Below are 26112 nucleotides of genomic sequence, written 5' to 3' on the forward strand. Positions count from 1 at the left end.
AGCCAGCCAGAACAGGAAAGTTGGTGAAACTCATATTTTCAGTTAACCACCCAAAAGCCAGAAATGGAGATGTGACTTTGGTAGAATGTCAGCCTTGAGCAAAAAAGCTAAGGGAAAGTACCCAGGCCCTGAGTTCAAGCCCCAGAACTACCACAAACTAACTAACTAACTCTCTCTCTCTCTCTCTCTCTCACACACACACACACACACACACACACATACACACACACACAATTTTCTCTCAAATTCATTCCTTAGCTAACAGTAATTTTTGAGTTATTTATTTATTTATTTATTTTCAACTTGACTTTTGTATGGGCAGTGGGGCTTGAACTCAGGGCCTTGCCTTCTCCCTTGGCTTTTTTGTTAAAGGCTGGCCCTTTGCCATGTGAGCCACAGCTCTACTTCTGGTATTTTGCTGGTTCATTAAAGAATCTTACAGGTTTATCTTCCTGGGCTGGTTTTTTTTTTGTTTTGTTTTCTTTTTAAAAAGCACAAGATCTTCAAATCTCAGCTTCCTGAGTAAGTTAGAATTACAGGTATGAGCCACTGGCTTCTAGCCCAGGCATTAGTTTTTAGGGAGTGGAGGAAAAAAAAAGAATAAGTAGAAAGTTCTGTCCTCCCATAGGCATACAGGCTAATGACAATAATCAGACTGGATTGAAGAGGTAACAGTAAGCTCCCCTCCCATGCATTTACAACTCAATCAGGACTGACACAGAACCAGAGCAGCTAATGGCTCTTAAATACATGCTTGTTATAATGCCAGGTGTTAAGCCCTGTATGATCTTCCTGGAGAGGTGACAGGATAGGGAAACTATAAAAATCAGGTTGCACAGCTAACAAGTAATGGGGAGCAGGACCCTGCCTGCACTGCCTCCAGGCCCCACAAAATGACCTAGAGCTGTGGTGTTCCTTGCATGAACCATTTCTTGCCCCATCCCATTGGCAGTAGCCTTAGAAAGAGGGCTCCATCTTACCCGTCACCTGGGGCACTAGTTCTCAAGATTCCTAGCCCACTGATATCTGTCTTTTCTTTCCCGCAGGCTGTGTGAGGGCATTGGCTCCGTGAATGTGTGTAAGTAGTCCCAGCCCCTCTCCTTTTTCTAATAGGCTGGCCTAGAGCCTTTGGGGAGCAGGGGGGGCACATGCACTTGCTTTTGCAGAGCTGCCTGGCCTCAGAGGGGGTGCCTGATTTGGCTTTCCCTGTTTCTCCAGGCGTCAGCAGCTCCCGAGGTGGCGTCGTGTGTGGCGATCTCTGTGTCTCCGGTACTTCCCCTGCTGTCAACACCAGAGTCTGCAGTGCCCCCTGCAGTGGCAATGTGGTGGTCGGCACCCCCAATGCCTGTGCCCCCTGTGCAGGAACCGGCAGCCTCTGCAGCAGCGGTTGTAAGAAGTGCTAGGGAGCCACCATCACCAGCCACCACCATGGACTCTGCCCAACCAGGACCTTGCAACCGGAATGCACATCTGCTGTGTCCACCCTCACAGGCCCTCAGCTCTATCTGGCCTCAAGCCCCTGAGACACAGCAGCACTTTGGTCTCTGTCCGTAGCCTTTCCTAGTACTTATCCTTTTCTTTTGCCTTCTATTTGTTTTGATGGATTCGTTGGTCCTGCGGTAGCTTGGAGGGACAGGGCCAACTTTAGAACCCCTGTGTCTGTTCCTCTCTAGAGTCTGCCCATGGGCTTCTTCCTGGGCATGGAGACCCAGCCAGACATTGTAACTCTGGGAGGGACACAGCCAAGAGCACCTTCCTTGCAGGGCTACCCAGGAGAAGCTTCTGAAGAGCCAATGATTCAACTTGCCTATGTGTTTGTCTTTGTCTCACTCTGCTGCTGTTTCCAATAAAGTAATTGTAGCCAATCAGAACTATGGCTTCAGCATCTTGAAAACGCCTCCTGTGATGGATGTCCTTGCAATCATTTCTCAGAACCCGGGGGCTCTCACTAGATGAAAACATGTTGCTGGCCTTGAGCATCCCAGCTTTTGAGGAATTAAAGGCTGACTCCTGAGGATGGGGACTCCTATGTGCCAAAGGGTTTCTCTAAGTAGGGGGTTTGGCATTGTAGGCTGGTTAATTCTGTGGGTTAGCATTGTAACCCAAGAGAATCCTGGTGCTAAAATATATAATCAACCATTTGATGAGTCCAAATCAGGGGGGGGAAAGTTATATTTAATTCCCAGTTTCCAAGCCAATACATCTAATATGTTACCAGAAAATTTAGATCAGCAAAACAACTTTGGTCCCTGCATCTGTCAAGAGGAGAGCTCAGGAAAGATGTGACTATAGTAAACTGATGAGAAAAAAATTATTAAATGAGAAAGATGATGGAGGAAGAGAGCATAGGCATGTCACCAGGACCACGCGAGTTTAGCCAATTCTGCCATCTTGGTGGTCTTCTACTGGCGCACTGACTGCAGAGCTTGACTTTGGGTTACATAGTGAGAATTGGATGGCTTTTGATGGGTGAGTCTCCTTTTCATTTCCTGTAAGCTATGACACCCCATCCTGTCATTATTTTGTCATTCTTTTGTCTTTCTTGCTTCCTTACTCTTCTGTGTGCCCTTGCCCCCATTTTGTTATCAGACGCCTTTTAGTTTATCAGCTTATCTTGCCATCTGCAAGCTGAATAGGCTGCCATTCTCTGCCAGCTTTTCTACCAAAAACCCATCTCAGAATCGCTGGCATCTAGCTATCAGATGACAACACAGATCTTTCTAGACATGCCCAAATGTCTCCTCAGAATTCTCAGTGATGGTGACTTTGTCTCTTTCCCTCCAAGGGCATTGCTGAAGAGTGTGAAGGAGAAATAAGCAGGTCACTTGCCCCTGCTGAGCTTTACCTTCTTCATGTGTAAAATGGGGTGAGAATCCCGGGGGCAGTTGTAGGAAGATTGTCAGATGTCCACTGCTTGTGACACCTTACCCCTAGGGAGAGGCTAGGAGCAGTGTTTTATCATTCTTCACAACTCAACTAGTTCTCCTTCCTGTGGTATTTTTGGGAATCCTGGGGTGCCTGGAAGGTCTAAAATGGCCTCCCTCACAGAGATAGATTTGGTGTTATCTGCTAGCTGGAGAGCTCAGTTGTGGCTGTTGGCCAGGATGCATCATTCAAGTTCTGATCAGAGAACAATCATCAAACTATAACCAAAAATCAAAGAGATCAACTAAAGAATACAGGAGCTGGGATAAGGGATACAAATAGTTGAGTGGTAGGACACTGGCCTAGCATGTGTGAGACCAGAGGTTTGATTTCTAGCACTGAAAAACAAAAATAACAACAAAAAAGGAAAGAAACAAAAAGGAAGAAAAAAGAATTCATACGTGAGGCTTGGGTATGAGGGATGACCCTGCCTTTGGCCTTTTCTCTAAAATCTAATGGCCATTTCCTCACTGCCTATCCAGACTTTGCCAGTTTTTCTCTGAGGACATTCAGGCTCAGCTTAATGCTCCAGCCAACATCATAGTTTTCAGATTTTGTTCAAGCAGCAGCCCATGACTAGGTACCAACTTCTGTTCCACTGAGCTATTGTGACATAACAAAATATTCCCAAACTTAGTGGTTCCAAAAAAGATGTTTTATAATTGTGTGGGGTGATGAATTTTGTGTGTGTGTATGTGTGTGTGTGTGTGTGTGTGTGTGTGTGTCTGTGTGTGTGTGTGTCTGTGTGTGTGTGTGTGTCTGTGTCCATGCACGCATTCTAGGCTTGAGCTCAGGCCTTTTGAATCTCACTTGGCTTTTTTGCTTACGGCTGATACTCTACCATTTGATCCACACCTCTACCTCTGGCTTTTTGATGATTAATTGGAGAAAAAGAATCTCTTGGATTTATCTGTCCAGACTAGCTTTGAGCCTGGATCTATAGATCTCAGCCTCCTGAATAGCTAGGATTACAGGTGTGAGCCTCTAGCACAAGGCTTATGGGTAATTCTTTTGCTTCCTGATATTGACTGAGGTTCTGAATGGCTGGAAAGTCTGAGATTGTTTTACTTAGATGATTAGATTTAGTTCTAGCTATGGGTCAAGGGCTTAGCTGGATGATGGCCAGGAACCTCTGCTCTCTTTGTGCTGAGAATCTTCCTAAGGCTTGGACATAGAAAATCCACAGGACCCTTCTATGATCTGCTATTTGGTTGGTGACTTCAGAAATGAGCCAGCCCAGATTGAAAAGGAGGGACCTGGGTCTTGACTGTGAGGAGCCACATTCATGGGGAATGGTGAAATTGTTGGGGGGCACTGGAGGATCCAATGAGACAGTACAAATCACATGTAGATGACTGTGTGGCTCATAATCATACTGGGTCAGGCACTCATGGCTCATACCTGTAATCCTAGCTACTCAGGGGACTGTGAGTTGAGGACCAAGGTTCCAAGCCAGACTGGATAGTAAAGTCTGTAAGACTCTTGTCTACAATTAACCACCCAAAATCCAGAAGTGAAGCTAGGGCTCAAGTAGTAGAGTTACCAATCTTGAGTAGCAAAAGCTCAGGGGTAGTGCCTAGGCCCTGAGTTCAAGCCCCAGTACAGGGACATGGACACACACACACACACACACACACACACACAAAACACATACACAGAATATATTGGGAGCATATGTTCTTGTTACTGGTACCACTGATGGCCTAACAGTGCAGAATTCCTAGCTTCCAAAGAGTACACACAGAATAGGATGTTGGGAAAAGACCCGGGGTTGGAAGCCTGGAGGTTTAGGTTCTTGTCGGGCTTTGTCATCCAGAATGAGTGGTCTAGGTCTTTCACTGGAATACCAGCGAAATTACTCAGGTGATGAATGGAGAAACCCACCAGCCCACTGGATGTGCAGGGGCTTCAGTCTATGTGTAGAGCAGGACAGGTGCAGCACAAGGGTCCATTATTCCAATATTGTCACTCAGTGGCTGATCTCAGGCTTGGCAGCACAGAGGGGCTGAATGGCCAGCTGGCTCATATCTCTCAACAGCAGAAATCAGAAGGTCCTGCTAATTACCCCAGCCATCTACTGCTGTAAGAGGGAGAGAAAAGTCCTGGAAGTAGCAACAACAAGATGCTTTTATGGGGTAGAGTTGGAGTTGGGGCTGGAGCAGATCAAAGAGTGAGTCTTTTTGAAGCTTCTAGAAGTGCTGGTGAGCAGTCCCCAGCCCTCCTGCTAACCTCACTAGATTGCTTAGAAGAGTTAGGCTCTCTCTCCAGCCCAGCCTCTGCATAGGCGACTCCTCCTGCATCTGTAATGCATGTCTGCCTTCCAGCTAACTTTTTTTACTGTGAAAATACCATACAGAAAGGTTACAATTACATGGGCAAGGTAGTGAGTACATTTCTTATCAAGCATTGTTGCCTCCTCCTTTGTTTCCCCTTCCCATTCCTTCCCCCTCTCCCCCCTCCACCTCCACCAAGGTTGTAAAGTTTGTTTTTCGACATAACGACTTGTACATCTCATTGTTGCAATAGGTCCACCTGTATCTATATTTAAAAATTTGTTTTTTCCCATCCCCTCCACAAATTATACCAACATCAAATATAGTGAAAACAGGGGTTATACCATGGGGGAGGGACATACAAAGCAACAAAGAAATCATCTTATAAATATGTTAGAAACAATCGCAAGAAAGAAAAAACATTTGAGTCCTTATTCTTTTTTAAAAGATTTTTCATTGTTATTATAAAGGTAGTGCCCAGAAGGGTTACAGTTACATGAGTCAAGTAATGAGTACATTTCTTTTTGGACAATGTTTCCCCTTCCCTCACTCTCTCCCAGTTTTTCCTTCTTGTCCTTACATCCAACTTACATAGTTCATTTTCAACATAGTGTCTAGTGAGTACCACTGCTGCATTTGGTCACACTTGTCCCTCCATTTCTGTGCCCCTCTTTGCCCTCCGAAAGACAGATAAACAAACAAGACACAAAGAAAAGAAAAGAAAAACAGCAACAAAGAAAAAGAACCCTTGTTTCCATTTCCTGGCATTCATTCCGGTATTATTGCACACAATCAGAGGCATACAGGCATTGCACCTTTGTATTCCTTTCCTAAGAGTATCCTCCTTTGGTCTCACTGTGTGTGAATGCCTAGGCCTAGCTGTATAATATAAGCTTCAGGGACAAGCACCTTTGACCATTTTCTTCTCTTGCATAAACGAAAGCTTAAGTACTAGTACCAGGTACACAGAAGGTGTTCTATCATTGTTCGTGGGTTCAGTGCATGGACTCTTGGTCCTCCCTAAGGTCTCAACTTTAGTCTTTGCTTCCTCTGGTTGGTAATCTTCCAGCTGTGCTCTTTTATTCCCAGCCCCAAGATCCAGGGCTGTTAGTGGCATGGAGGAGGCTGGTCCAGGGACCTAGAGGCTCTCATGGATAGTGTTTGCAATGTCAGTCTTGCCTGGTGCCTTGGATTGGAAGGGTGGAAAGAAGAAGTGTCACCTTGAACCGGCACTTCCATGGTTCCTGCCACCTTCCACATAGTACTGTGATGGTCTCCCATACCTGGCAGTCTATAAGGTCCCGCTTAGGTCCTCAGAAAGGAATAATAAAAACCTTTCCAAAAAGGCCAATTCTGAAAAAGTCATGCAGAACTTCCAGGCCACCTTCAGATGACAGCTGATCAGTGCACATGAGGCAGAAAGGCGGAGGGGCAGGGTGGTGAGGATTGGGACTGGAGAGCAATACTGAGGGGCTACCCAGACACAGGCTTGTAGGGCTCAGCAACAGACGTGTTGCTCTGGTTGAAAGTCCAGATTATCTTTAGGCAAGAGGGGACCCCAGAAAGGCCAGACTTGTGTTATGGAGTTCTCTCTGGCTGACAGGACATGTGTGTGTGTGGTGGTGGTGGGGCAGTAGAGCAGGAAGCTGGAAGGGAATAAGAGTCAGACTCTAGCCAAGATGATGATAGCCAGAATGAGGTTGGGGAGGAGTGTGGGAGGCTGAGGAGAAGCATACTCAGGGACTGATTTTGAGGGAGAGGCCTGGAGAGCTTGTGGGTTCTGGTCGGAGGCTTAGCTGTGGCATTACTGTGTGGTTGCATGTGGCAGGGCTGGTGGGGGAGGCTCTGGCAGAGAGGAAGGAAGGAGGGAGTGAAGCTGGAGTAGGCTTCTGTGGATAGGTAGTGCTGCCAGGCGATGGTCTCATGGATTTGTGGCACAGGGGCTGCCGCTGAGCTGTGAGGGTGTTGGAGAGCCTCGCGTGCATGTCCAGGGACAGGGCGCAGAGAGGTGAGGGGTGAGGGGAAGGCCCCATGGACTTGGATGCTGGAGGAGGAAGTGAGGACACCTGAGGAGGGCCAAGGGATCATAGGAGGAACTGAGGTGTGAGTTTTGAAACAGGGAGGAAAGGCTCAAGACTTGAGGGTCAGGGAGTGGGAGGAGAGAAGGCAACAGGGAGCTGAGGGAACTTGGGGAGGAGTCTGGAGGGGGCTTAGAAATTCCAGGAGTGGAGGAAGAGGCAGACACCTCCCCCCAAATAAAAACAGCTGGGAGAATGAAGTGGAACACACGAGGGAATTTAGAGGGAGAAAATAGAGGTGACCAGGGGGTGGTGGGCAGTTCATCCCGGGAGTGATTCCTCTAGGACAGGGTTAGGGAAATCTCAAAGTCCTATCCCTTGGGCCCTCCAGAGCACAGAGAGGTCAGGCCAAGGAGGGGCAGAGGGGCTGTATTCGAGTTAAGCCTATGAGGTATTGGGGACAGGGGTAGGGAGGGGACAGCATGCCCTTAGCAGCCACAGGGCCAACTAGAGCTGAAGAGGGCGGAAGGACAGGGAAGAGGTAGATGTCGGGGGTCTCAGTCCTGCTTGTTAGGTACACAGCATGGGGAGGACACTGGAGATGGGGGTGGAATCCAGTATTGTTGTGTGGTGGGGTAGAATGAAGGGGTGCTGAGAGAAGAAAGTGGGGTGTGTGCAGGAAGGGACTAGAACCAAACACACAAGAACACAAACATGCATGCACATGCCCACTGCCTTCGAGCAGTTCCTATGGCCTCCGCTGCTTCTTTCAGGACCACTCGGAGAAGCAAAGCCCTCAAACCAGCCCACAACTGGCCTGTGGGACTCAGGCAGGCCTTGCCTGGCTCTGGGAACAGGTTTTGCCAGTGTCCAAGTTGAGGCTAGCCCAGAATTACCCTAGTCCTCAGGCCGCATCTTAGGGTGCTCACAATTAGACATGGGATTCAAGAAAACAAGACATCATAGCATAGAGAACAGGGTCCCCAATTTATTGGCAAATAGGAGACCGGAGGTCAGAGAAGCACTGGAGGCAGCCCCACTATGCTCCTTCCAGAGAGGGAGAGCCCTCTACCGGCCATTTGTTGGTACTACATCCAAAAAGGGGGCCCAACCGCGCAGCCGTCCTTTCCAGTAGGGGCTGGGGAGGGGAAGAGGGACTGGTGGGAGCAGTGAATTCTCAGAACACAAGGCAAGGCTACCGAGGTCCTGCTGTGCTCAGCAAGGTGGGGGTGTTGACATCTGGCAGTGGGAAGGACTCCCTCCATGCTCTCTTGGCCATCTAACACCTGCCCTGGTAGCAGGAGCCTGCTCCACAGGGTGCACACATGCCCGTGCTCACTGCCAGGTTCCCAGTGCATGGGGCGCTGCACACGCTGCCTGTCACCGGCCGGGAGCCAGACACACAGAGGTCACCGCACACGACCCCGCCCCGGGAGCTGCTGACACCTGAGGGAAGAAGACAAGAGTCCTGAGGCCTGGCTGGTCGCCACCCTACCCAGCCCTCTCCCCAAGCCTGTGTGATTGGTCCAGTCCTCCAAGGAACCACAAAGAGCCCTTCATTCTAGTTTTGAAGCCTTGGAGAAAACCTCAGCCTGGGAGCCAGAAGGCCTGGGCTTTGCTTTGTCATCTTGGACAAATCCTTCCCATGCTCTGGTCTCAGTTTCCTCTCTTCTAGCAGGTTGACATTATGCTGAGATCCCTTGGAGTGACTTCTTTCCTCTTCTCTAACCTCATTCATGTTGTGAGGCTCTTCTTGAAAGCTAACTGCAGTCTCTCCAGCTGGCTGCATGAGCAACCAATTTGCCATACTGGGGAATGATGGGGAACATACTTTCCAGGGTCTCTGTATACCCAAGCCAGGAGATTGCTCAACCACCATTTTTTTTTCCTTTTCAGGGTTCAAGATACTTACAGACATTCACAGCGCCAACACCTTCACACAGCCTGAGTCGAGGAAAAATGGGGAGAAGAAGAGAAAAGGAAACAGAATGAGACCATAGACTTCCCCTAGGTGCCAGCAAGGCTCATTTTTGAGATGTTCCTGATCTGCACTTCATGCCTTTGTACGATTGAGGGAAGGATGTCTTGCTGGCAGGTTAGTAATGCTGGGCATTACTATTTAGCAACTCGCTTTTGCCTTCATCTGTATGCCTTTGTGCAGTATCCAGCCTGAACAACCTTATCTGACCAAGCTGGACAGGCTCAGCCTTAGAAAAAGAAGTTTTCTTGAGCACACAAGGATTAGAAATTGGTCCAGGGAAAGTGACCTCCTAGAAATTAGGAAGGTGAGGATTATGGAAACTTTAAGGGTGGAGGGTTCTTAGGAAGATCTCGGCCAGAGACCAAGCCCTGTAGGGCTAGTCCTAGCAGGTCACTGGGCTGTGACCTAACAAATTTTGCATGGTGAAAGCAAGGTGCCCCAGGTCCCACCCCGTATGAACTGGTATGAAGTCCAGTCTATCTTGGGACAGGTTTGGGGGCCAGCAGAAGGCTGGGGCTCACCTCTGCTCTTCACCCTCCAGCAGGCGCCTGTAGGTGGCGATCTCGATGTCCAGGCCCAGCTTGGAGTTCATCACCTCCTGGTACTCCTTCAGCAGGCAGGCCATGTCCTGCTTGGCCTTCTGCAGGGCTCCCTCCAGCTCGGCCAGCTTGCAGCGGGCATCAGTGAGGGCTGCCTCACCCTGCTGTTCAGACTGGGTCACTGCGGCCTCCAGCTTGGTGTTCTGGGGGCCCAGGAGAGAATGAGGTAGATCATGAGTGTTGGGTCACTTTGTCCATTAACTAGAAGAACCCAGTCTCTGCCAACTGGAGAGACTAATAATGCAAAAATCTTATTGGAGACTGGATAATAAGAATCAACTAGGGCTCATGCTGGCTGTGTGGCACAGGCCAGGCCCCCACCTGTTCTGCTCTTGGGCACAGCTGCCCCATACCTGGCACTTGGCATTCTCAATCTCAGCCGTCAGCCTCTGGATCATGCGGTTCAGCTCATTCATCTCCTCCCTGGTGCGGCGCAGGGTCTCCCCATGTCGGATCACGGTAGCCTTGATCTCTTCACACTGGAGAGAAACAGGGGTGCCCATGGACTCATATTGGACAGTATTCAACCTGTGCAACCAGCCACACATGGCAGCCCTGACCTGAACCCTGCCTGAGAGCTGTTGGCCCCTCCCTTCCCACCCCATCTTTTCTAGGAGGCAACTGCTCCTTCTCACTGTCTAGAAGGCAGCTTCCTGGAACAGTTACCTTGCTGCGGTACCAGGACTCAGCCTCAGCCCTGCTGCGGGTAGCGATGTCATCATACTGAGCCTTGATCTCAGCCACAATGCAGTCCATGTTGAGGTCCCTGCTGTTGTCCATCTTGACAATGACTGAGGTGTCTGAGATGTGGGCATGGAGGACACGGATCTCCTGCAGGAGGATGGGGGTAAAGGACAGCAGAGCTTTTGGAGAATGTGTCCCTACCGAACAGACTTCAAGGCAACTGGCCAGTCACCTTGGCCCTGTTTCTTGCCACTTCATGCAACCCCATGATCAGAATCCACTTCCCAATCCCTTTCCCACACTCCACTTCCATCCAAACCATTGTCTTCTGTGCTGGCTGCCCTAGGCCTCAGTCCAGCCCCCACCCCTCACCTCTTCATAGAGTCTCCTCAGGAAGTCAATCTCCTGGGTCAATGCCTCTGAGTTGGCCTCCAGATCAGACTTGCGCAGGTAGGCACAGTCCACGTCCTGGGAAGGGAGGGCAAAGTGTGAGTCTCAAGGGGCCTTGCTGATGCCCCCTCAAAATTGTCTCTCTTCTCACCCTTCCATTGCAGCCCAGGGCAGAAGGAACCCCAAGCTCCTGAGGCTCCATCACAGGCAAAGGACTTCCATAGATCATCTCTCCCATTACCTGCCTGCTGTGCCCAGGCAAACTCCAGCCCATAAGGACAAATTCTTCATACACTCACAGATACTAGCTGCCTTTCAGTCCACTCCATGAAATAGTCCCCTCTGTCTTCTTGTCTATACTCTCTTGTCAAGGGAGGCTCAGAAGACCACCTGACCCTGACCTGCCTCTAAGAGCCCAGGTCAAGGCCTCAAGTTCACCTGGCATGCCTAGATCTGCCCATGTTCCCTTAAACAGTGGCATCTGGCCCTGATTGAAGTCAGTTATAAACAGTACTCGGTAGAACACACTGACCCTCAAGACACAGAAGTTCTATGAGATTCCAGGCCATACCACAACCTCTGAGGCAGAATAAGACAGCCAGGGGTCAAGGTAGACATCTACTGCCCCAGTAGGGCATCACCAGACATCCCAGAGCCCTGGCTACAACACGGAGTGCCATCCTGATGTGCAAGCTGCCTGCTCCCCACCCTGAGGCTGAGCACTTGAGACTCCAGGAAGACCTACCTGCCCCTCCCCACCCACAGGGTCCCAGGAAGCTCTTCCCATTCCCTGCTACTTGCCTTCTTCAGAGCCACAAACTCATTCTCAGCTGTGGCCCTCAGGGAAACTTCCTCTTCATACCTGAGATGGGAGGGAAGGGATATCAGAGCAGGCCAGTCTCCCCAACCTCACTTCCTGGCTGACTGGGGCTTGAGCAGGGCCTCCCTGTGCACTCTGTCTGCATGGGGGGTGGAGAGGTTCATCTGGAATGCCCCAGGCTCTTTGCCAAGGTTGCTGTGAGGTCAGCTCAGAGGACACACAAGGACTCCTGATCCCCTGTGCTAGAAGCAGCCTTTGCAGCCTCTGGGCCCAGCAGTGCCAGCCTCCCTTCACCTAGATTCTGGTCCCAGGTCTGGGTGGAAGGCCCAGATGTCTCAGGACATGCTGTGTCCCCAGAGCCTGAGACCTGTTGTTTCTCAGCCCGTGGGCTGGATGTGATCAGGAGCTGTGGGTATAAGAGCCTGAGACTCAGCAAGGGAATGAGGGAGCTGTGTGGTTTGCTTTTCAAGAGAGCAGGGTCTCAGTCCAGGGTGGCAAGTTGAGCGGGACCAGAATCTTCTGAGACCCTCAACCTGCAGCAGGCAGATGTTGGGATTTGACCTCCACAGGATAGTGGTTCCTGGAGCTCCCTGGGCCTGGCTGGGCTGCACACTGCCTCCCACCTCCCTCTCCCTGTCGGTGCCAGGTTTGAAGCTAAGCCATCAGCTGGGTAAACCACACTCACTTCTTCTTGTAGCCCTCCATCACTTCCTGCACATTGTTGAGCTCTGCAGCCAGCCTCCCACTGTCGGCCTCCACACATTCAGCCTCCCTCCTCAGAGTCTCGATGTAGCCCTCGAACAGAGGCTCCAGGTTGCTCTCGCAGCACTTGCGGTTCTGGTAGAACTGCCACTTGGTCTCCAGTAGCTTGTTCTGCTGCTCCAGGAAGCGCACCTGCCACCCAAGGTACAGCCCAAGATAACATTGATTGAAAGGAGCTCCCGGAAATGGAAACAAAGTTTTTTTCTTTTTTCTTTTGTTTTTTTCTTCTTTTCTTTGCTTATCTATATGTGTTTGGAAGCATCAGGGGTGGCCGGGAAGTGAAGGGACAAAGGGCAAACAGGTGAATCAATGGTCCTCACTAGACACTGTTTTGAAAATGAACTCTACAACCTGTGGCAGGGATGAGAGGAAAAAACCTGAGAGAGAGGGAGGGAAGGGATGACATTGTCCAAAAAGAAATGCAATCTTTACCTGACTTATCTAACTTTAACTCCTCTTTTTTTTTTAGCATTTTCAAATAATTATAATGAAAAATACTTTTAAAAAACAGACAACCTGTCTTCTCCACAGGAATCTGAATACCCAGAGTTCTTCCTGTGTGTGCTTGTCATCAGTCTGAAAAACCATGTACGTCAGGGCTTACCCACTTCAACACCTGGAAGTCCTTCCTTTCACAAACTTCTGTTTCTTCAAATGCATCACAGGAAGTACTTAGACCAGCTGAGTCTAGATTCCTCTGCTACTTGCTAAAAAGTGTGGTCTTGGATGGGCTCTAGTGGCTCATGCCTGCAATCTAGCTACTCAGGAGGCTGAGATCTGAGGATCACAGTCCAAGGCCAATCCTGGGCAAGAAAGTCCATAAGAGTCTTATCTCCAATAAACAACTCTGAAAGCCAGAAGAGGCACTGTGGCTCAAAGTGGTAGAGCACTAGCCTTGAACAAAAGAGCTCATGGACAGTTCCTAGGTCCTGAGTTCAAGACCCATGAACTACAAAAAAAGAAAAAGTGTGATCTTGGACAGAGTGCTAGTGTGGCATGGGGTTCAAGTACCCCTCATTGTGAGGATTAAAGAAGTCCTGGGAGAAAAATACACTTCCCCCAGACTGATGGACAGTGATCCAAACCCAGAATGGCATGATGGGAGGGCAGTTGGAGTGGGGTCCCCTGGGATGCTTTGTACCCCACCCAGGCCTGGCAGCTCATTGGACCTCCAAGGCAGGGAGGGGCTTTGCACTATGGGGGTCTTACTTCACATTAAATTATTGTAGACTCTTGAGCTCCAAGAAAATTCTCACATCCATCTTCCTGCCACTAGGTTGGTTGACTCAGATTCTTTTGACTAATAACTTTGTCACCCCCATCACCCACTGAAACTTCTTTCTCATGCTGGCTTTAGTTTAGTTTCTCATCTTACAGGATGTGTGTGTGTGTGTGTGTGTGTGTGTGTGTGTGTGTGTACATGTTATTTTGCAGTTCTTTCTGCTACTTCCTAATGACAATCTTGTCTCTCAGTCCTCAGACCATGGCCACAGGCTGGCTGGCTGCCTGGGTTTCGAGAGGATGGCTGCAGACTTGCGTTGGACACTGCTCTGTAGAGGATGCCTGCCTAGCCCCGTGAGGACGAGGCCTGTGTCCACTGCTTACCGCTGTGTGTTGAGCCCCAACTGAAGTAGCTGGGGAGGGCTTACCCCCACTCTCAATGGGGGAGGGGGGTGGATCAAAGCAGCTCTCTGTGACCCACCCAGGAGAGATGCTTCTAGGCCATCTTTGGGGTCACAACCTCTGCCCTTGATATAGGGAGCTGCTTTGCTTCAAATGTAGCAAACCCCATGAGCTTTTGCTCACTGGGCAGTGTCATTTGCTGTTCCAAAGGCGCTGCCTCTACCTCCCCTGTGTGTTTTCAGTTTGTTACCTCCACACACACCTATCCCATCCCAATCAGGCTGGAAGCTCCTGGTGCTATTTTTATCTTTTTGTCTATGACAACCACTCATGTATACATATACATATACACATACATATACATATACATACATACATACATACATACATACATACATTCCTCAGAGCTTACATGGACAGATGCTTACTTCTGATTTCCCCTATAATATCTAGTTCTAGACAGGTTGGAGCTCAGGTACTGCTTGATCCAGGAACTTACCTTGTCAATGAAGGCAGCAAACCTGCTGTTGAGACACTTGATCTGCTCCTTCTCCTCATGCTTCACGCACTGCGCGTTGGGGTCGATCTCCAGGTTGAGGGGTGTCAGGAGGCTCTCGTTGACAGACACGGTGGTGATGCATGGGGGGCTGGGCCCGCAGACACCCCCTGAGCGGTAGCCGAAGCTGCGTCCATAGGAGCCAGAGCGGAAGCCCCCGCAGACGCTGTGGCTGCCGAAGCCTCCGGAGAGGCCACGGTAGCAAGAGATGCCGCGGTAGGGGGCGGCGGTGATGCAGCAGCGGCCTGGCCGAGGTCCGCAGGCCGAGGCGCAGCTGAAGGTTCCAGCACGGAGTCCACAGGTCATGGTGGTGGAGAAAGCAGGTGTCTGGGCAGTGGAGAAGTTGGCAGAGAAGGAGCCAAGGCTCTGTGCTCCCTAGGTTGTGGCAGGCCCTTTTATGTGTCAGGAAAACTGGCATTAAAAGGGGTGGCAAGGAGACAATAGCTGTGTTTTATTAGCTTGGCATCACCTCGGCCTCTTAAGCTCCAACCCGCTTGCCTCTTCTGTGGCTGTGTCAACAATCTTGGGCCACAGGCCTGTTTCATCTTCAAAGCCCTTTACAAGCTTCCTCCAGGCCTCTCCTGGTCCCCTCCCCACCAAAGAGAAGGGAGAGGGGCTGGGCCAGAAGCATGTTCCAGGTGCACCGAGGGGCAAGGCCTCTCGCCCAACTCCTTTCCGGAAGGGGCTTAGCTGGGCCATGGATCTTCCACCTGTGGCCTGACCTGGGTTGGAGCCGAAGGGCTGTCCTTCCCAAAGAGCCCCCTGTTCTAGGTTTCCTTTGATTTCCCTTCTGTCTCCAACACAGGGAAATAAGAATCATCTTCAAGGTCAAGGTCAGCCTGTTCCTGCCATGTTCTTGCTCAGGGCTGGGAGAAGGGGGTTGAGGATCTGGGAGAGTTGGACATAATCCATGCATTTGGGATTTTTCTAGCTGGGACACCAGTGGGGACATGGGAGAAAGTGAGTTCAGAAAGCTCAAGACAAGACCACCAGGGCTGTTCTGAGTCTGGGATGTCATGGTGAATGAGAGCTCCAGGCTTGGACAGGGGGAGCAGCAGCTTGAGGAGAGTGGAGAGCTGGGTTTGAGAAGGACAGAAGTGGGGGGGTTGCGGGTACAGGATCGAGGGGACCTGAGCATCCAGTCCAGCTTGATTCAGACACAGAGTACATCTCCCCATTCCTCAGTTCGCCAGAGCACCCTGGCGGAGCTCTCTCAGGCTGCTATAGCCATGGTGCTCTGCTCTGAGATAGAAGCATGGAGCCAGGTGTTTGGGGAACAAGGGGGTGACATGGACTTGAAGCAACATCGTTTGGCTAATGGGGAAGGAGAGAAGCCGTGGAGGAAGGGAAAGCTCCCATGATGTCCCGGCCGAAGCACTAGGGGTCTAGGGGGCCTCTTTAGGCTCTCTACAAGGCTTGGTGAGGGAAGTGGACTGAAGAAAGTGCTGGATTGGGGGTCCTGGGGTCCTTCTGTTGGTGAAAGAGGGCTGGGAGCTTATGTGGCTGTCCCTAACACCAACCTCCTTTAATCTGGCGTTCATTCCTTTGGACTAGAGCAGGTGGTAGCGTTGATGGACCGACAGACACAAACTTTCCTCTAGCCTGAGATTGTGGGCCCATAAATCTCCCGAGTGCCTGTCTTTTGGCCCACCTTTGAAAACAACTCCTTTGATGGAGCCAAACACTGGCCCAAGGTGAGCTAAAAATAACCCTCTTTGCCTTTACCTGTAGCCCTCCCCACTCCCTCTCAGAGCACACGATCTCAGAGTAGAGGTTTGGGGACAAGAGAGAGAAGGCATCTTTTGTGATGCTATGGAAATGTCAGAGAGTTGGACCCCATCTGCCCCATAAGTGGAGGAAATGAACCCCTACTGCCTCCGATGGACCCTTTAGTCTTGGGCCTGGGGTACCGGCTATGGGGTAGGGACTTCCATTGGGGTTTGGAGTTGACTGTCTCAATTCTGTGAACTTGAACTCAAAAAGAGCCATGCACATCTCCTTGGGCTGGGGAAGCCATGGCGGTGCCCACTCATGTCTGGACTGGAACGGATATGGCACAAATGACAAGGTTTGGGTTAGAGGTGCTCAGGGGTAGAGCACTTAGCTAGCATGCTCAAAGCCCTGGGTTCCATTCCTAGCACCGCAAGGGGGCAGGGGCCAGGGGCAGGAAGGGGAGAAGAAAGAAAGACAGGGTTTGAATTCCTAGGTTTGAGATCAAGCACCAGCTACTTCTCAATTTCTCTGCCTATAAAAACCTCAGTGACTTGCTGGGAACTAGGGGCACATGCCTGTAATCCTAGCTACTCAGGAGGCTGAGATCTGAGAATCAAAGTTCAAAGCTAGCCCGGGCAAGACAGCCCATGGAACTCTCATCTCCAGTTAACTACCAAAATGCCAGAAGCAGAGCTATGGCTCAAATGGTAGAGTGTTAGTCTTGAGCACATATGATCAGGAACAGCACCTAGGGTCTGAGTTCAAGCCCCAGGACCTCCCTACCCCCCAAAAACAAAACTACAAAAACCACAAAACACAACTCCATGACTGTGTTGGCATCGGGAGGAGGAAGCAGTGGGAGGGGCCACCCCGCCCTCCCTCCATGCCTATGCCATGACTGGGTCTCGGCTGCCCCTGGTCTGGAGGACTTTGCAAAGGGACAATGTCACTGGCCAATGAGACTCCAAGTGACTGTGCCGGGGTCAGCAGAAAACAGTGATGGCTTTACAAGACAGTCATTGGCCACCTCAAAAAAACCTAAATTACAGATCCCATGTATAAGTGAGCCAGAACAAAGCATGTAGACAGGAAGTTGACAAAGGGCAGTGGCAGCCCCCCCCCCCCGCCTCCACCTTGGCTGGCCTACTCACCCTAGCTCCTGACTATGATTGGTTCTTGGCCTGACCAAGGCTTGGATAAAGGCTCTGTCCAAGTCCCTAGGCTGGTTCATTCATCAAGGCCTGGGCTCTGGACCTGCTTCTCTGGAGACTAGCCTGGGTTGGCCGGTGGTTGACTTGTCCCCACTGCCTGGGAATGACTGCTTGTTGCTAGCCTGGCCTTTTGGTTCTTGCCTGTCATTTTGGGCTGGCAACTATTACTTGGCTGTATTCCAAACTGTGTTTTTTCCCCCTGTGGGTATCTGGCTGGCTGGCTAGCTCCAAGACCAAGATGAGTTTCTTTCCTGAATATCCAGGAGTATTTGCATTTTTGGGGGGAGGGGGGTCTGGTCGTGAGGCCTGAACTCTGGGCCTGGGCGCTGTCCCTCAGCTCTTCAGCTCAAGGCTAGCGTTCTACCACTTGAGCCACGGCGCCACTTCCAGCTTTTTTCTTTTTTGCTTATGTGGTGCTGAGGAATCGAACCCAGGCCCTCAGGCATGCAAGGCAAGTACTCTACCACTGAGCCACCTTCCCAGCCCCAGCGTTTGCATTTTTTATTTTTACCTTTTGTGAAAGGAAATTTGATTAGTTAGCCTGGGATGGACATTAGTGAATATATCTTTGTGTGATTTCCACTAGTTTCCTTAAAACAAAATTGTTAGCCAGGCACCAGCAGCTCACATCTGTAGTCCTAGTTACTCTGGAGGCTGAGATCTGAGGATTGAGATTTGAAGCCTGTCTGGGCAGGAAAGTCCATGAGACTCTTATCTCCAAATAGCCACCAATGGAGTTATGGCTTAAGGGCTAGAGCACTAGCCTTGAACATCAAAGCTCAGGGGCAGCACCTATAACCCGAGTTCAAGTCCTAAGACCACTACAAAAACAATACAATACAATAAAACAAAAAAATCCCTAAATTGCTAAGTGCCTAGCTGGCTGTAAGAGTAGCTTTCCTGTGGGGGACTTCAGCAGTGAAGCAGAAGGCCTTGCAAAGTCAGGGATATGACAGTGGCTCCCTGGATCCCCATGATGATGAATGAATAGCTGATGTGTATGTGAATACCCAGAAAGTACTGACCAGAGAGAGCTGAACACACGTCTGGGGTCCTGCCTGGAAAGGACCAGCTCCTGGGCCTCCACTTACCTCTCTTCTCCCAACCTCAACACCTTCCAGGTTTGCCTTCTGGCCTTGATGTCACAACCCAGGAAGGCTGGTGGGTTCCGGTTGAGGACAAGTGTCACTGTCACCTATCCAACAAGTGCTTATTACAGCAGAGAATGGGGGGGGGGGTTACTACACGCCCTTCGTCCTCAGTGAGCGCACATGCCCCACGTAAGTGGAGATTACAGCAGTTCCCCAACGCAGGCCAATGTGTGCTGTCATGGGCTGAGAAGCAGCATCCTGCTGGAGGTGAGGCTTGGAGGAAAGCCGGCCTGAGAATATCAGAAGGGCAGAAAGGGGAGAGGATGCCAAGCAGTGCATGGCAGACATGCACAGAAAGGGTCACAAGCCAGTAGACACCCTGGAGGAAGTCACTCCTGAAGGTAGACCCCCAGACCTACTCTAAATGAGGATCCCAAGCAAGGCCTGTAGCCCAGGCCATGCTGTCTGTAATACACTGGGATTCCTGGCCCAGAAAAGGCATCTTTGTGTTGGCATTGGAAGAAGGGAGCTAAGACTAGCATGATTTTCACATTACAAGACTAGTGACCTAGAAAACCCAACACAGCTATAATAAACTGCAGACAGGGCAGCACAAGTGGAAAAATGCTGCTAGAGATATAAGGTCACTTCATAAAAATTAAAACACTTTTCAATGACTGGGGGCTGGGGGAAAGAAGACTAGGGGTTAAACTCTGTTCAGGAAGCTAAAGAAATCACAGGGCATGCTGATCAACCTGGCAGGGCTTCTTGTAGAAGAAACGCTTTCCCAGATGTTGGCACTGGCTGCCTTCTGATGTCAGGGAGAGCGCCCTCTAGTGGGACATGGAGGCAGTTGGGCAGTCTTTTTTTTTTAATTGTATAGGTGATGTATAAAGGGATTCCTGTTACATAAGTCAGGTAATGAGTTTATTTCCTTATAAACAGTGTCACCCCCTCCCACATTTTTTCCAAGTTTTTTTCCCTCCTGATTCCCTTCCCCGCAAGTTTTATAGTTCATTTCCAACATAGTATCTAGGGAGTATCACTTCTGAAATAGTTCACTCTGTCCCACTGTTTCCGTGTTTTCCCTTCCCCTCCCCAAATCAGATAAACTTACAAACAAGACAAAGGGAACAGCCATATAATTCAGTGACAAAAGAGAATAAACAAAAGAAAAAATGAAAAAAGAACCTCAAACAGTACAATAAAAAACTCTAGTTTCCATTTCTTGGAGTTCATTTGGATATGATCATATACACATAGCTATTGAGCCCTTGTGAGCCTCTCCTAAGAATATTCTCCTTTGGTCTTACTGTGTGAATGTTTACAATCCTGTTTATCATTTCCAAGTATAATTCTTTTTTGTTTTTACTATCCATTGGGCTTACTTGTAGATTTATAGACACATTCTAATTATTACTAATGAGAGAAACCATGCAACCTATGTTTCTTTGGGTCTGGCTTACTTCATCTAATATAATATTTTCCAATTCTTTCCATTTCCTTAAGAATGGGACAATGCCATGCTTTCTTGTGGAAGCATAGAATTCTATCGTGTATATATAGCACATTTTCTTGATCCATTCGTCCACTGAGGGGCATCTGGGTTGTTCCATAGCTTAGCTATGGTAAATAATGCTGCAAATAATGTAGTTGTTCTAGTAGCTTTAGTGTGGTCTTGTTTGTGATCATTTGAGTAAAGGCCCAAGTGTAGGATTGCTGGATCATAAGGGAGCTCTATGTTTAGCTTTTTGAGGAAACTCCATACTGCTTTCCAGAGTGGCTGAACAAGTTTACAGTGTAATAGTGTTCCCTTTTGGCCACATCCCTGCCGGCATCTGTTATTGTTACTTTTCTAGATACGAGCATCCTAACTGGATGAGGGGGAATCTCAATGTTGTTGTGATTTGCATTTCTTTTATGGCTAGAGATGTTGAATATCTCCTCATGTGTCTATTGGCCATTCTTACTTCTTCTGAGAAGTCTTTAAGTTTTTTAGCCAATTTATTAGTTGGATTGTTGTTTCTTTGGGGAGTTGTTTTTGAGGGGTTTAATTTTTGAGCTTTAAGTATATTTTGGATATGAGACCCATGTCTGATGTATACATAGTAAAGATCTTCTCTAATTCTGTGGGCTTTCCATTGATCTTGCTAGCTATGTCCTTTGCTATGCAGAAACTCTTTAGTTAGGTGCAATTCTATTTATCCAATCTTTGATTTGTTGTGTTTCTGGATCTTTACTTAGGAAGTTTTGTCCTGTGCCATGGAGCCCTAGTGTTTCCCCTGTCCTCCTGTAATATTTTCAGGGTATGCGGCCTTACATTGAGGTCTTTGATCCATTTGAAATTGATTCTAGTGCAGAGTGATAGATAAGGATCTACCTTGTTTTCTGCATAGCCAGCTCTGCCAACACCATTTCTTGAAGAGGCTGTCTTTCTTCCATCCTGTGATTTTGGCTCCCTTATCAAATACTAGGTGCTATAGGTCTGTGGATGCATTTCTGGGTCTTCTATTCCATTGGTCCTCAGGCCTATTCTTACATTGGACAGTCTTTTCTAAAGCCCCCAGGGCACCACGGTGATTTTTTACACAGCTTCTCAGCCCCACAGAGAGCCAGGTTTGGGTTTGTGACCTCCTGTAGGTATGATAGAGCTGGGGAGCTCCTGGGAGAAGGCAGGGAAGAGGCAGTTATAAGTTTGTAAGTTTTCCTTCATATGTGTCTCTTTCAACAACTCCTTCTTCACAAGACTTCTGAATTATGACCAAGGACTGGAGGGCATCATGGTCCCAACCTCTCCCCCATCCCCAGCCAGGCTGCAATGGTCCTGAAAGATCTCTCCAAAGCAAAGGTGCTTGGCCAGGTTGGGCATCCTGGAACTGGCACTTCGCTGGAGCCCAAAGCTGAGTCCTTGTCACTTCAGCCTGCTAGTTATCCTCTACCACTTTAGTTATATGCCACAACATTTTCCCCACCATTGATGGCCTCCATTCTGCACCCTGCCACTCCCCAGCTCTTCTCAGGACTCCTCACAGGAGAAGATATAGGGCCTGGAGTGCCTATGACCCCCACCCCCACACACACCCAGGAGCTCTTTGAGCCATCAGTGATCTCTCCATGCCTTGAGGGGGCTCATACTGAGCCTTCTTCCTTTTCTCTAGTCTGGGCAGCAGAGGGCAGTGTGGCCACTGCTCAGGACACTATCTGTGGGTGCTTCCTGAGTGGGCAGAAACAGCTTAGGCTAGAACTGTGAGTAGTTCCTGTTGTACCCTCAGAGTTTTATTTTGTGCAGATCCTGGGCTTAAAATCAGGACCTGGGCACTGTCTCTGAGCTTCTGTGCTCAAACCTAGTGTTTACCATTTGAGTCATACCTCCATTTTTGGCTTTTTTTTTTTTTTTTGGTGGGTGGGTGGTGTTCATTGTAGATGAGAGTCTCCCGGGGCTTGCCTGTCTGGACTAGCTTCAAACTGTGATCCTCAGATCTCAGCCTCCTGAGTAGCTAGATTTACAAGCATGAGCCATTGATGCTTGGCTTTTAGATTATTTTTATTTTTGCCCCATGCTTGAGAACTTTAGCTGGGAGTAGGGACTTGGGTGGTTTGACACTGCTCTGTCAAAAGACACAGCTCACTGGGCATTAATGACTTACACTTGTAATTCTAGCTACTCAGGAGGCTGAGATCTGAATATGGTGGTTCAAAGCCAGCCTTGGCAGGAAAGTCCATTAGACTCTTAAATGAACTACTAAAAAGCCAGAAATTGAGCTATCGCTCAAAGCGGTAGAACACTAGCCTTGAGCAGAAAAGTTTAGGGACAGTGCCCAGGCCCTGAGTTCAAGCCCTAGGACCGGTAAACACACACACACACACACACACACACACACACACACACACACACACAAGACACCAAATGGCTCCATATTTCTGTGCTGTCTTGGGTACTACAAAAAGGATGTCAGTAAGATGGGGTGGGGGCAAAGCAAGCAATCCTAGGTAACTTGTCCAGGAACCAGGTGTGCATAGAGACTCTACTCAGTGTGTGTGCTTCTGTTGCCTCTGTACTCTGGACAAGTCTTACCATCTATCTACTGGGATTTGGCAACGTTCTGCCCTTCTCTGTGGCCTTCAGCCAGCTGAGAGTGACTCTCCTTAGAGAGCCCAGAGCACACATCTGTGTTTCTTTCTCATCTGTCCAGTCTCCTCCGTGGAACCTGGGTTCCCCAAGGGCAGACCCCATCCATGTGACTGAACATGACCCCCATCCATATGACTGAGCATGACCCGCATTCATGGGACTGCACATGACCCCACTGAGGAGAGCACACAGGGCGGCTCTTACTTTGCTCAGACCTCAGCCCCTGCTTGTTCCCAAGGCAACCACTGCCCTGGGCTCTGCGAGTATTTGGGGATGATATGGGACACCTGGTCTTTGCCATCTCCCTGTACTTCCTGGGGACTTGATATGTGCTCCTATCTGGGAGGATAGAGAGACAAGCTGTCCAACCTTCACGCTTCAGGATGGAATGCAGTGAGGGTCGTCCCCAGATATCAGGAAAGGTTTGGGGAGCTCCTTCCTCATGAGCTGGCCTGGAAGGGTGGCTGTGTAGAACCTCCGTGGGACGCAGGATCTTCCATTCCCAGGAACATGCTGGCCCAGCCTTGGCCCACTTTTGTGCGATAATGATCCCCTCATGAGCTTGATAGAGATGTCTAGGTCTGTGAGGTTGACACATTGGGGGGACAGTTTTATTGGGCTGTGGGGTCCCCTTGATATGCCTATTAAAAGCGGCAAGTTTCAGGTCTCCTGTTAGACTGCCTAGCGGGATTCCCACGCTCATAAATGGCCTTAATAACTTTCTCTGGCCTTTTATGTGGCTGAGAGAACTGTACTCTGGCTGATAAAAGGTCTCTCCGTGAGAGACCCTGTCACTCCTCCATCTTCCCTTTGTGCTTGAGATCTATGCTACACAGCTAGAGGCATGGCCAACTGCTCCTACCGCCTCAGATCCAGCTGTGGGCCCAGGAACTTCAGCTCCCACTCTGCTGTGGTGCCCAAGCCTGGGGGTCACAGCTGTGTCAGTGTTATGGCCTCCCAAGGGAGCAGTCCCAGGGGGCCGGGCTACAGATACCTCCGGGACTTCAGCAGCAGGAGCCTGCATGCAATGGGGTCCCCCAGGATGGCAGTGAGTTACAGGCCACCCCTCCGTAGTGGACGCAGCAGCTTTGGCTACCGTGCGGGAGGCATTGGCGGGCCCAGCCCATCCTACATCACCACCGTGAGCATCAACGAGAGCCTTCTGACACCCCTCAACCTGGAGATCGACCCCAATGCGCAGTGTGTGAAGCACGAGGAGAAGGAGCAGATCAAGTGTCTTAACAACAAGTTTGCGGCCTTCATCGACAAGGTGGGTGTCTGGTCCTCATTGGCTCCCAGGGACTTGGACTCTGGTGATCAGAGCTGGGCTCCATTTCTCCTGCCACTGACTAGTCCATGACCTAGAGATGTGGCTGCATTTTAGGCTTTGCTTTTCAAAGGTTGCTGTGATAGACAAGGGCAATGATGAAGATGAGGATGCCAGACAGATATGGGCGGGGGAGGGGAGGTATTGCTGATGGTCACCTATCAGCAAGCCAAACAGGTGCCTGTGGTCCATCTTCTGGATTCCAGCTTGTGCACAATACCAGGGCATGGGTGGGCACACAGGGGTTTCAGAAGACATGCTGCCATCTCCAACATAGTAGAGAACCCTTGAGGACCAAGAGGGGCTGGAGACGGGGGCCTCACAGCAAGGCTTTGACTCCTCAGGACCTCTGCTCCAAGTTCCCTGCACCCCCACATCCTTGGATTAAAGGCCCAGATAAGAGGCTGCTGGATGGCACTTGCCTGACATTGGAGTTCCATGTGCAGACCCCTCTGGTTTCCTTTGGCCCTCCGAGAACTCACAGGCGTGAGGTGTGTGTGTGTGTGTGTGTGTGTGTGTGTGTGTGTGTGTGTGTGTGAAACAGCTACTGAAAGCCAAGGCGGGAAAGGCCCATCATCCAGGGCTACCAGAGTCAGTGTGCCAATGCTCAGGGACTGTGTAAGAAGGTTCACACACCAGGGTGATGGTGTGCATGGGGGGAAGGGGACTCTGCTCTCAGACAGGCACAGTACTCAAAGTCCTCAAAATGAGCACCCTGTAGGTAAAGGTGCTGTACATCTATTCTTCCTTCTTTTCCTTTCAGGGCCTGCCTGAGTGCTGTCCCTGACCTTCTTTTGCTCAAGGCTGGTGCCCTACCACTTGAGCCATAGCTCCACTTCCCAGTTTTTGCTGGTTAATTAGAGATAAGTGTAGATTTGAGATAGGAGTTCATTAGAGATAAGGTATAGTCTTTCAGAGCAGCCAACCAGAGGGCTGCCTGGGCCTGCAGTCTGACCCCCCAGGCAGGTGCCTTTTGGTTAATCCTTTCTCATAAGTATGGTATGAATAGCTGTGAATTCTTTGTACCAGACTGGTATCAGACTGGAACAGCAATCACCTGTTTGGGGCTGGTAGCAGCAAATGGAAGTGTGTGGGTGAGTGGCAGGTCAACAAATGAAGCCTTACTGAGCATGGTGCTGCTTGGGGGAAGGGGGAGTGGAGGGTGGGGGATGGAGGCTGCTATTCACCACCAACCACTGGCCTAACATCGCCAGAGAGTCAGCACCTAATTAGGTATCTGTAAAACTGAGGATGTAGCTCAAGTAGGAAGCACAGAACAAAGAACCAAAAGTTGTGTGCAGGTAGAATAGGCCTATAGACTCCATACACAAATTGGTGTATTCTGTGCCTTACTTAGTTCATAGTGAGTGAAGCTCAGAAAGAATGAGGCACAATGAGCTGGCTGCTGGCCGAGTTAGGTAGTCAGGGTCTCTTAATTCCTGGCTAGGGCGACTCTCTTCCCAGGCTCAGTGTCCCAGGATCAGAATAAGTGAAAATTATTGTGAGTGCCTTTTTTCTTTTCTTTCCTTCTTTCTTTTTCCTTCCTTCTTCCTCCCACTCTCCCTCCCTCCCTCCCTCCCTCCCTCCCTTCCTTCCTTCCTTCCTTCCTTCCTTCCTTCCTTCCTTCCTTCCTTCCTTCCTTCTCCCTTCCTCTCTTCCTTCCCTCCTTCCTTCTATAGTGCTGCTGAGCTGCACCCCAGCTCATCAGCAGGTGCATTTTTAAATTGCTATTATACAAATGCCCACAGACATTTAAATGGTATAAATAGGCTTTCTCACAAGCTTTACATCACGGTTTGCAGGGCTGTTCCCCAAGGTATTCAGGCTTTGGGCAGGATTGCGTTCCATGTGGTTGTAGGACTGGGGACTCTGGCTCCTTGCCGGCTGGCTGCCAGAGGTGGCTTTTAGCTTCTGGAGTCCATTCACAGTCCTTGGCTAGTGGTCTTTTCTCCCCCCACTTTCAGAGTTAGTCATATTGGGTTATGTCCAAATCTCTCTTACTATTCC

The 26112-nt window shown here is 49.7% G+C and overlaps 3 protein-coding genes across 3 annotated transcripts in view; 2 read left to right on the top strand and 1 right to left on the bottom strand.

Annotated features, from left to right (window-relative positions):
* The window catches only part of Krt86 (keratin 86, type II), a 48130-nt gene extending 46683 nt beyond the window's left edge, over positions 1-1447 (top strand). Inside the window, exons 10-11 of the mRNA XM_013032442.1 lie at positions 1047-1078; positions 1219-1447. Coding sequence (XP_012887896.1) covers positions 1047-1078; positions 1219-1403 — 217 coding nt within the window. The 3' untranslated portion in view covers positions 1404-1447. The remainder of the gene's footprint in view (positions 1-1046; positions 1079-1218) is intronic.
* Positions 1448-8495: 7048 nt separating this feature from the next.
* Positions 8496-14995, bottom strand: LOC105997890 (keratin, type II cuticular Hb1). The gene is made up of 9 exons (XM_013032435.1): positions 14575-14995; positions 12376-12584; positions 11672-11732; positions 10853-10948; positions 10463-10627; positions 10150-10275; positions 9719-9939; positions 9129-9160; positions 8496-8662 (listed from the first exon to the last, which is right to left on the bottom strand). The coding sequence occupies exons 1-9, from the start codon at positions 14935-14937 to the stop codon at positions 8496-8498; spliced, it is 1440 nt and encodes a 479-aa protein (XP_012887889.1). The 5' UTR covers positions 14938-14995.
* Positions 14996-23622: 8627 nt separating this feature from the next.
* LOC105997873 (keratin, type II cuticular Hb5-like) overlaps positions 23623-26112 on the top strand; it is an 11124-nt gene continuing 8634 nt past the window's right edge. The window contains exon 1 of the mRNA XM_013032419.1: positions 23623-24048. Within this exon, the coding sequence (XP_012887873.1) occupies positions 23623-24048 (426 nt within the window). The remainder of the gene's footprint in view (positions 24049-26112) is intronic.

This window comes from Dipodomys ordii, unplaced genomic scaffold (genome assembly GCF_000151885.1).
Source record: "Dipodomys ordii isolate 6190 unplaced genomic scaffold, Dord_2.0 Scaffold155, whole genome shotgun sequence".
In the NCBI taxonomy this organism is placed as follows: domain Eukaryota; kingdom Metazoa; phylum Chordata; class Mammalia; order Rodentia; family Heteromyidae; genus Dipodomys; species Dipodomys ordii.

Bases quoted from the DNA above. Each gene is read 5' to 3' on its own strand.
- LOC105997890 (XM_013032435.1), bottom strand. From the start codon at position 14,937: ATGACCTGTGGACTCCGTGCTGGAACCTTCAGCTGCGCCTCGGCCTGC. The intron at 10,628-10,852 runs GTGAGGGGTGGG...ATCCTCCTGCAG, and splicing joins TGAGGAGACTCTATGAAGAG to GAGATCCGTGTCCTCCATGC. The intron at 8,663-9,128 runs GTAAGTATCTTG...TTCTTCCCTCAG, and splicing joins TGTTGGCGCTGTGAATGTCT to GTGTCAGCAGCTCCCGGGGC.